At 40.2% G+C, this 11,052-nt stretch overlaps 1 protein-coding gene across 1 annotated transcript in view; it reads right to left on the minus strand.

Annotated features, from left to right (window-relative positions):
- The window catches only part of dnajb6b (DnaJ heat shock protein family (Hsp40) member B6b), a 170,422-nt gene extending 159,577 nt beyond the window's left edge, over positions 1–10,845 (minus strand). The window contains exons 1-2 of the mRNA XM_038798376.1: positions 10,648–10,845; positions 4,637–4,734 (exon numbers count right to left, since the gene is read on the minus strand). Coding sequence (XP_038654304.1) covers positions 4,637–4,701 — 65 coding nt within the window. The 5' untranslated portion in view covers positions 4,702–4,734; positions 10,648–10,845. The remainder of the gene's footprint in view (positions 1–4,636; positions 4,735–10,647) is intronic.
- Positions 10,846–11,052: the final 207 nt, after the last annotated feature.

Consider the following 11,052-nt stretch of genomic DNA (forward strand, 5'->3'; position numbering starts at 1 on the left):
CAAGCTGGGATGAGTAACTAAGTATGACTGCAGTTCCAAAGATCAGAGGAATAACTGGAAAAGGTCTCCCCTTTTGTGTTTGAAGTTTCTATGATTCTATGAAATAATATCCAGACTGGGACAGGTTCAAGCTTGTTCAGCAATGCAAAAATACTCATCATCCTGTCAGGTTAATCTGAATGCTTCTAAAAGCAAACTTTCGCCAGCCAGGGGGCTTTATATTCTAACATAGAGAACTCTTGTAATCAGTTCACCATGAAATAGGCTGTGGCAAAGGGTGGCACAAATTACATTTTTTCTTGGAAGGCCCTGCCCTGTAATGAAGATAAGTAAATTAACCACATCACCCATTTAGCCTGTAGGCAAGAAGCAGCTTCCCATAATGGGCTGCAATCTATCAATACTACATTTCCTGATCAGCAACCCTGCAGAAGGCACTCAACCAATAATGCCTGTACCTAGAAAGATCTTACCTAGAAAGACAAAAAAACCTGCTGGCTGTTTCTACTTGCTAATTTTAGCAAGGGTCAGAAACCAGAAACAGTGATAAATATTACAACTGGCCTCCAACCAAAGGCCAAGAATCCCTTCTGGATTATGAGCAAAGACATGTGTTAATTCTAGACATCCTGATCATGGCCATAATGTTCATGCTTGGTTCAGTGGATCCTGTGATCCTCTGGGACTTGGCAACATTAATATTAGTCAATTTACTAACTCAAAAGAGAGTTTCCTTGCATCGCATTTACAGTAACACTAAAACTAGCTAATTTAACAAATTATCATGGCTGCATGAACACCGTCTAAAAATGTAGCCTGTAGAAGTCAGGTATTTTAAATACACTTAATATAGGTAAGAAGACTGTTTAAGACAGAAATATCAATTCCCAGTTTTAAAATGAAAGAACCATACAATTTCCAAACTCAGTCATGAGTTTGCAAAACACAGAAGTTTGATAAAAACATCACATTTTCCAAGGGCAAGGGCGGAATCCATAGCAACGAGGGATAAGGATGAAGCATTGTTCGGTTCTCATGCCGCTCGAGATTAAGTTGAATCATATCCCATAAATTATACAAGCTAAAAAAATATCTTGAACTATATTGCCTTGTTTTTAATAAATGGACAGTTAAAACATCGACTCAAATATAATATATATATTTATATATTTGATTCCAACATTCTCAGTGAAACAATCTTATAAAAGACAGTTTGAGTTGTATGTTCTGAAATATGCCTAGCCTAGCAATATGAGATAACATGAGGTCTCCATGGTGGCAATAGGTAGGTCAGCATTAGACCAGTTTTTGCTGGTTTTGATAAAGCACAATATCCCATGAGAAACATACCAATAAGCAACAATTAGAAGTGGCGTTACATTGTCATGATGGACGGCTTGTTATCAAATCAAGTGTGTTTTGAATATAGCTTAAACCAATTAGGATTATATTGGGGTGTGATCGGATCGCTTAAGACAGATATCAAAGAGTATATCCATGGATGATTTGACCACCATTTTTAGTGAAGTGAAGTGAGGTGAGGTGAGGCGTGAGGCGTGAAGAGACTAGAGGCAGAAGATTAGAGGCAAGAAGACAGACAAGTCAGAAAGGCAAGAAGACAGACAAGTCAGAGAGACAAAGAGAACAAGACAGAAAGAGAGAGAGAGAGAGAGAGAATTAGAAAAGAGTTCTGTATTCCTATTTCATTTTCATACTTTGACTTCAGCCTCTGACTTTTAAAGTTGTGTTCAGGCTATTGTCTCAGAAGATAATTCCTGTGATTCTTTGAAGAAAATCAAATTGTCTACAAACTACCTTTTAAATCATTTTCAAGTTGTAACCAATGAACTTTGAATAAAACAATTCTTATTTGCACCTGACAAGTTTTTAACTTGAATTTCTACTGAGTTTCAGCAATGTCTCACCAACAACCGGCAACCGTAATTTAAACAAAATTTAGATACTTCACATAGCCTCATAATATTTCTTTGAAAAATTCAAATTACAGCCATTGAAGGAAAGTGTCAACACCAAACAAACGCAAACAAAGGAATGATTAAAAAAACAGACGCATAACTTCCTCAGAGTGGCAATCTCTGGTGGATTGCCGCTCTCAAGGGACTTGCCCATGTTGGGATTCCGAACTACCTGCCTCAGCCAAAAGCCCTCAACTCAGGTTGAGTGATACAAGAGTAGCGAAGCGTGCCCCCTGCTGCATCAGCGAGGAGTAATTGGGGCGCAGAGAAGCGACCCCCTTTTATGGCACTAGCTGACGTAATGGAGGTGTTTAAAGAGACAATTAAGAGGCAAGTTGTTGGGGGGGGGGGGGGGGGGCGGGGAAAGAGAGAGAGAGAGAGAGAGAGAGAGAGAGAGAGAGAGGCCTGTTACAGGGGTCTCCTGTGCCAGACTGGGTCTGATTTTTGGAAGTAGGTCTTCTGTAGTTAGAAGAGATTTTTTTTCTCCCCCCTCAAACTTGAGTAACTTTTGTGGTAAAACTGGCAGAACCATCCAAATTTAGCAATTTAAATTGCTTCTGTCAGATGGATCCCATTCAGCACCATCATCCAGAACAAGTTAGTGGTTTTGGGCAATTGCTGGGTACACCTTTACATGGAACCTGCCTAGCAGCATTCCCAGTGCATAATTGGGAAACCAGGAAGTTAACCGAAAGCTGGAGACTGACTGACCAGTAACAATTTTCTTCACTAGATGTCATTGTAGCTTTTTACAAATACAGCAAGTAGTAAAAGACACCTCACAGCATCTGCCAGTATTTCAAATTGCTCTTGCATTTTTGGGTTTTAATTTTTTGCTGAAAGGGAGTCATATTCTGACAACTACACAGAAACCTGGGACCAGAGTGTGCAGGGTTTTAAATCCGGCAACTCCATGGCCAAATAGATGGAACCAAAAGGTTGTGCCGCGTGACATCAAAGTAAAAAGGTTAGGATTTTTAATAGTAAGGACATGGTGACGGGGTACTTGGAATTCCACAACATGGTTAAGCAGAATCATCACCCGAGGGAAGTCGGTTATTTTTGAGGGCATAATTAGCGAAGTACAAGGGGAACCAGTGAATGCATCATATTTGAATTTTCAGGTGGCAGTTAATAAGGTGCCACACAAGAAGCTATTATAAAAAAGGAGGGCTTGTGGGTTTTGGATACAATAGCTTGGATTGAGGACTTTAGAATAGTCAAAAATCAAATCAGGAATACACAAGTGATTTTCAGGATAGCAAGATATAACCAGTGGACTACTGCAAAGATCAATACTTGGGCCTCAGCGACTCAAGTTATCAAAATCCACTGACAATACAAAACTAGGTGGGACTGTCATTTGCAAGGACACGAGGCCGCAAATGGTAAAAAGGCCAATTAAATGAATGGGCAAGATGGTAAATGGAGCATAACATGGGCAAATGAGAACTATTCTTTTACATGATGCAGTCATCACTGGCTAGGCCAGCATTCATTAATCATCCCTAACTAAATTGGTGGCAAGCTACCTTTGGTTGGAAGACTGGCAAAGTAGAATATTTTTTAAATGGAGACTAGTAAATGTTGGTATTCAGAGGTCTTTGTGCACAAATCAAAGTTGACTGCAAATACGGCAAGTAATTCAAAACAAATGCATATCAGTCTTTATTGGAAAGCATTTTGGGAATAAGAGTCTTGCTATTATATAATTTGGTTAGACCACATTTAGAATACGGTGTAAAGTTTCTGTCTCGTTAGCCACACAAGGATATATCTGCCTTAGGGTGGTGCAGCAAGGTTCCCTACATCAATTCCAGAGGTGGAGGGGCTCTTTAAGGAGAGCCTGAATCAAATGGGCCTAAATTTTGCTGCTTAGAAAAACAAGAGGTGATGTCAATGAAACAATTATCTAGAACTAGGGCCATAATTTCAAGGTAAGAGACCACCCAATTAGGACAGAGATGAGGAGAATTGTTTGAACTATCTACCCCCAGAGGGTAATGGATGGTTAGTCAACACATGCATTCAAGGTAGAGGCCGAATGTTTTTTGGGCATTAAAGGGAATAAATGTAGATAATCAGCCACAATCTTACTGAATGGCAGAACAGGCTTGATGGACTGCATGGGCTATTCCTAGTTAGCCTATGAAATGTAAATTAGGAAGAAAAAGAAAAGAAAATAATCTTTATTGTCGCAAGTAGGCTTACATTAACACAGCAATGAAGTTACTGTGAAAAGTCCCTATTCGCCACATTCCGACACCTGTTCTTTACACGGAGGGAGAATTCAGAATTCTCAGCTGGTAAAGGAATTGAACCCGTGCTGCTGGACATGTTCTGCATCACAAACCAGCTGTCTAGCCCACTGAACTAAACCAGCCCCGTAGGAATGGGTGAATTCAATGTCGAATCAGGTACAAAAAGCAAAACAAATGGAAGGACAGGAAGCTTGAGAGGAAATTATGCAAAAGTAAACAAGTGTTTAACATTTTACAAAGATCAACTTGCTGTATTTATAAAACGCAGAATTGTTTCCCACCCAACTCCTCAGATCATTGCACAGAATCAAAAATCATTAAAATTAACAGAGGTTGTTAATGCTGGACCATTTTAATATTTGGATTAGCATTTATTATATAAGACAGATATAGACTTACGATTTTTTAATTTCATCAGGAGAGGCATTTTTGTGTACTCCTAATACCTGGTAGTAATCCACCATCTTTAACAATTTAGCTCTTCAAGATGGAAAACCCTATAATGATACAAGTTACACATTCAAAAAATTAGTGCCGTCAAATATTAAGAAGCTGAAAGAGAAGCTGCAAAATTTATGAACATATTTCCATTCCATACATCATTCCAAAAACATGATCTGCATAACTGGCCTGTGGTGGGCGAATCAAGATGCATCTGGACTGGAGTATAAAAGCAAAGTGTTATTGGAATTGTGTACATGTTGGTGAGACCACATCTGGAAGAGTGCGTCCAGTTTTGGTCTCCTTATTTGAGGAAGGATGTGGTGGCATTGGAGGCAGTACCGAGGAGGTTCACCAGACAGATTCCGGGGATCAAAGGGTTGACGTACGAGAAGAAATTAAACAGTTTGGACTTATACTCCCTGGAGTTTAGAAGGATAAAAGGGAATCTGATTGAAGTGTATAAAATACTAAATGGGTTTGCTAAAGTAAACGTAGACTAAATGTTCCCCTTGTGGGAAAATCTAGAATGAGAGGTCACGGATATAAATTGAGAGGCGGTAGATTTAGAACTGAGATGAGGAACTACTTCTCGCAAAGTGTGGCAAATTTGTGGAACTCACTGCCCCATAGTACAGTGGATTCAGAGTCATTAAATGGTTTCAAGAAAGAGATAGATATATTTTTGATTTTAAAAAAGGTTAAAGGGATATGGCCAACAGGTGGGGAGGTGTGTTTGAGACCAGGAAGAGATCAGCCATGATCTGATTGAATGGCAGAACAGGTTCTAAGGCATGAACGGCTCCTAATTCCTATGTTCCTATTCAAATTGACCCATGTATATTTCTAACTATTCATCAGGCAAGGAAGTAAAAGATGTTCAAAATGAGCGTGGCAAAGCTTATAGCTGTCATGAAACAATCAGATACCGTTCCAACCCCTGCACAGTTTTGATTTATATACAGCCGTTCCAACCCCTGCGCAGTTTTGATTTTTATACAGCCGTTCCAACCCCTGCAGTTTTGATTTATAATCACTGCTCCCCATAAACATGCTTCATTTGAAATGAAATGAAAATCGCTTATTGTCACAAGTAGGCTTCAAATGAAGTTACTGTGAAAAGCCCCTAGTCGCCACATTCCGGCGCCTGTTCAGGGAATGCATGGTTCAGAAAAAGAATTCTGACCAAACTTCCAAGCTCTCTCTTGCAGAGAGAATCACAGGCTTATTTCTAGGCTTTCAATTTTCTTAAAAAGACATGAAAAGATTAAGAGTAACTTCAAGTGTGAAATGGAAGTTTAAACTCTGAGGACCACATTGCACCTTGCCTGAAGACAATATACAACTGGTGAAAGGCAAGTTCAGGAAATGCCCCTTTCCACAGTAGTGGAAGGAGAGGCCATGTAATCCATCAAGAAGTAGGAGTCGCAATGACGGGATTGTCCAACATATGAAGGTATTGCTTCTTTAAATCTGCCCTGCACAAAACATAAAAAGCAGCTTCACTCAAATCACATCTCAGCTTGATTGGAATGTTGCTGATGTACATGGGGCCAGATTACTTGACTTAAATATACATACACTGGAATTTATTCCAATGCTTTGTTGGCAACTCCTATCTTATTGAAATTTAGTTTGCGTCTATTACTTCCTGATCGATAAAGTTGGATTTAAGAGTCTGAATCAGTGTGAAAATAGCTTTTGTCAATCAAGGACACAAGAAACTGGCCAGAAAAAAGAAGTTTACAGCAGTAGGCACAAATGTACTGCCTACAAATGGAGGAGCAAGCAAATATACTGTAGACATGTTGTGTTACTGTTACCATTTTCACATTTCTGTGGTCCTGTAGGTAGCAGTGGAAGGGTGCTTTTCTGCAACTGGACTGATTAGCAAGTTTGCAGTCAAAGGTTGGTGACGCGGTTAGTGATGAGGACTATCAAAGGATACAGCAGTATATCGATCGGTTAGAGACTTGGACGGAGAGATGGCAGATGGCGTTTAAACCGGACAAACATGAGGTAATGGATTTTGGAAAGTCTCATACAGGTGCAAAATAAGGGCTGGTTTAGCACACTGGGCTAAATTGCTGGCTTTTAAAGCAGACCAGGGCAGGCCAGCAGCACGGTTCAATTCCCTTACCAGCCTCCCAGAACAGGCGCCGGAATGTGGCGACTAGGGGCTTTTCACAGTAACTTCATTGAAGCCTACTTGTGACAATAAGCAATTTTCATTTCATTTTCAAATATACAGCAAATGGCATAACCCTTAAGAGTATTGACAGGCAGAGGGATCTGGGTGTACAGGCCAACAGGTCACTGAAAGTAACAACGCAGGCGGAGAAAGTAGTCAAGAAGGAATATGGCATGCTAGGGCCGGGGCATGGAGTACAGAAATTGTCAAGTCATGCTGCAGTTGTATAGAACCTTTGTTAGGCCACACTTGGAATATAGTGTTCAATTCTGGTTGTCATACTACTAGATGTGGGGGCTTTGGAGGGTACAGAAGAGGTTTACCAGGATGGTGCCTGGTATGAAGAGCATTAGCTAGGAGAGGTTGGATAAACTCGATTTGCGATTTCTCACTGGAACGACGGAGGATGATGGGCGATCTGATACAAGTCTACAAACGTATGAGGGGCATGAACGGAATGGACAGTCAGAAGCTTTTTCCCCAGGGTGCAAGAGTCAATTACAAGGGGACATAAAGGTGCAAGGGGCAAAGTTTAGAGGAAATGTGCGAGGGAAGTTTTTTTTTTAAAAACACAGAAGGTAGTGGGATCTGGAACTTGCTGCCAGAGGTGGTGGTGGAAGCAGATACGATAGTAACAATAAGAGTCTTGACAAATACATGAATGGGAACAGAGGGATACGGACACCAGAAGAGTAGGTTTTAGGTTAGACGGGCAGCATGGTCGGTGCAGGCCTGGAGGGCCAAAAAGGACCTGTTCCTGTGCTGTACTTGTCTTTGTTCTGTTTTTGCATAAAAAATGACTAATTGGTAGCCAAAATCTATTGTAGCTTTCCTAGGTATCTTCCAAAATCAGAGAATCACAAGCAATCTATTTGCATTCTGAACTTACCAAGGACATAAATGAGATAGGGTGAGAAGAGCAATGGTTCATGTTTGTGACACATGGGGAAAGCTGGGCTAGATGGTCCAAGTGACCCTCATTGAATTGATGTGGAGATGCCTGCGTTGGACTGGGGTGGGCACAGTAGGAAGTCAGGAAGTCGTACAACACCAGGTTAAAGTCTAACAGGTTTAGTTGGAATCGCTAGCTTCACCTTCATCAGGTGAGTGACTCTGAAAGCTAGAGTTTCCAGATAAATCTGTTGGACTATCCTGGTGCTGTAAGACTCCTTACTGTTCTTTGAATTGCTTAGAGATAACACTCATTTTTGTCTCACTTTCATAATGTGCCACAAGATCCATGATGAAACTACATACACAATTCCGATTAATTTCTCTATACTGAGAATAAGAAAGATTTGGGTACGGTTTAACTTTCCAAAGGTGATTTTCCTACAATTAAACGTATGGCAACTCACTGCCTCTGCACCCATGAAATAGTTTATCTTTCCATTTGAAGGAAGTAAAGAAAGTTAACAGGATGAAAGTGAAAGTACATTCCCAGTATTGCATGCCAATAACATCAGCCAGGAAACTTTCTGGAAATACAGAACAGTTCAAATAGATTTCCACATAAAAGACTTCATGAGCCAACAAAGTGCACTTGCCACTTCTGTAGATACACATCATGCGCCATTTAAATTGTATTGCAAAAAAATGCACACAATGCAAGTCTGCTGAAAACACTAACAGCTTTATAAGGGAGTAAATCCTTGTTTAAAATTCTATTAGCTTTTCTGCAAGCTTCCACAAACGGAGCTTAAAGTTACGAAAGACTCCAGCTTTAGGTAGCAGAATTCCATTGATCAACTTAAATTGAAACAATGTCATTAAATGAGCCCAATACTCTGTTAAAAAGAGAGCACAAAAATATATTTTACAGCTATTATGACAAATATTAATGGATAGAGAAAAACTTCATAAAAATCAACAGGCCGAAAGAATTTTAAAAAATAACATGACTCGGAAATGACTAGGCTCCTGTTCAAGATGTCTCATTAAATGACAGAAAGCTGTTAACTAATTATTGGTCGACAGTCAGCCGACCACAAAATAAGAAACACAACTAAGAAGCATTATCTTAAAAATTAAGACAACGTACAAAATTAGCCAAAAACCAATGGGCTCATTTTTATTTCATTATTGCCAAGTTAGAGACCAATTGGCTATTTTTGAACAATTGGCTGTGGCAGGGTTTCAACATTAAGGTCTTGAGAAGGCATTTTGGGCAGCGAGATGGTGATAGAGGAGAGAGAGAGAGAGAGATGCAGATTATGGAGGTGGAGAAAGTGATGATTAGAGGTGTTGGCGTTACATGCTATTGACGTTTTTGGAGCCACCACTTCAGGTCCTGGACTAAGAGGGATGCTGAAAAAGTTAAACTTTCTTCTTTTACTGTTAATTGGCATGACTGGTTACCCTTTTAATAGTTAGTAAACTTTGAGTTCATCATTTAAAGCGTTCTTTCTTGCCATATGGTTAAATCTCAAAGACCTGGTGTGATTTACATGCCGGGGGGGGGGGGCTAATTGCAAACGATACTACTCCTTGGTTATAGATAATGCCAATGGCTCAATGTGCTATGAGAAGATTTTTGGTTATTAAAAATCAATAGCCAAAAAAATTGCCTTAAATATACACGAGTATATGGGCCTAGGTATGGTGCTCTTTCAGATGGTCGGTATAGACTATGGGCTGAATGGTCTCCTTCTGTGCTGTAGCTAAAGCACAACCACAACTATCGAAGCAAGGAGAGGGTGCACAAGACAACAGAGCCAGAGAAAAGGGAACTTTCACCGGTACAGGCTTAGAGAGCCGAAGGGCCTGTTCCTGTGCTGTATTGTTCTTTGTACGGGTGGTTGTAGGGTTAGATGGGGTTACATAAATACATCTAGATGGCCATGAGATATGCAAGCAATTTCAAATTGGATGCTTTGGTGGGCTGGGGCCTAAGTAAAGGTCAGAGCTGGAAGCACCTTTAGAGGGTGGAGGATGGCAGTTAAATTAAATCAAGAACTAGCAAAGTTTAGTTAAGACTGTTAGCAGAAGGGTGGCATGGCAGCATAGTGGTTAACACTGCTGCTTCACAGCGCTGAGGACCCAGGTACGATCCCGGGTCACTGCCCATGTGGAGTTTGCACATTCGCCCCGCGTGTTCATGGGTCTCAACCCCACAACCCAAAGATGTGCAGGGTAGGTGGATTGGCCATGCTAAATTGCCCTTAATTGGAAAGCAATAGAATTGGGTACTCTAAATTTATTTTTAAAAAGACTGTTAGCAGAGTTTACACAGGTCTCCACTGATTTTTTTTTATTCATAGAATGTGGGCACCACTGGCTGGTCAGCATTTATTGCCCATCCCTACTTTCCCAGTTCAGAGGACATTTTAAGAATCAACCACATTACTGTAAATCTGGAGTCTCACATAGGCCAGACCAGGCAAGGGCAGCAAACTTCCTTCCCTGAAGGACATTAGTCAACCGGATGGGTTTTCATAAAAATTGATAATGGTGCCATGGTCATTATACATAATTCCAGATATTTCATTGAATTCAAATTTTACCATCTTGAACATCTGCCATAGTGGCATTTGAAGCCAGGTCCCCAGAGCACTACCTGGAGTCTCACTCGTCCAGTGACAAAATCATTACACCTCCCCTCAATTTCATTGTGAAAACCAAGTCAAAATGACATGCTCAAGGATTTTGGATTGTTAAGGAAAATTGAAGATGGGGCAGCAATTTTCAAGGACAAGAGGGTGAATTACTGGAGGAGTGACAATGGTAGTTTTGAAAGTTCATCTTTTTAAACCAACATCTTACTTTCTGAAAAACATACCTCTGACCAGGTTTTCAATCAACTTTGAGTGTACTTCCTTCTGCTCAAATCCTCCAATTCCACTGGTAAGGAACCTGGACAGTTACATAGAAGATGCTATTGAAAATTATTCAAATTAAGTTGACAACTCATAGAAGAACCAGAAATAACTTGGGTTTCTTTGTCACGCACTGAGAATCTGTAGATGAAGCAGTGCACAAGACAAATGTTTTAACAGGTAACTGCGCTGATTGTACAGGTAGCTGCACTGATTGATATCCTAGGAAATCATATATGCACTTGACAAAGTGTCAGAGCCACAAAAATTACATACTTACGGAAGTCAATGATTTATTTGCATTAGCTGCCAGAGCATTTATATTCTAAAGAGTTATCAGTTATGCTGGACATGGAACTCCTCTACAA

Source organism: Scyliorhinus canicula, chromosome 5, assembly GCF_902713615.1.
Source record: "Scyliorhinus canicula chromosome 5, sScyCan1.1, whole genome shotgun sequence".
In the NCBI taxonomy this organism is placed as follows: Eukaryota; Metazoa; Chordata; class Chondrichthyes; order Carcharhiniformes; family Scyliorhinidae; genus Scyliorhinus; species Scyliorhinus canicula.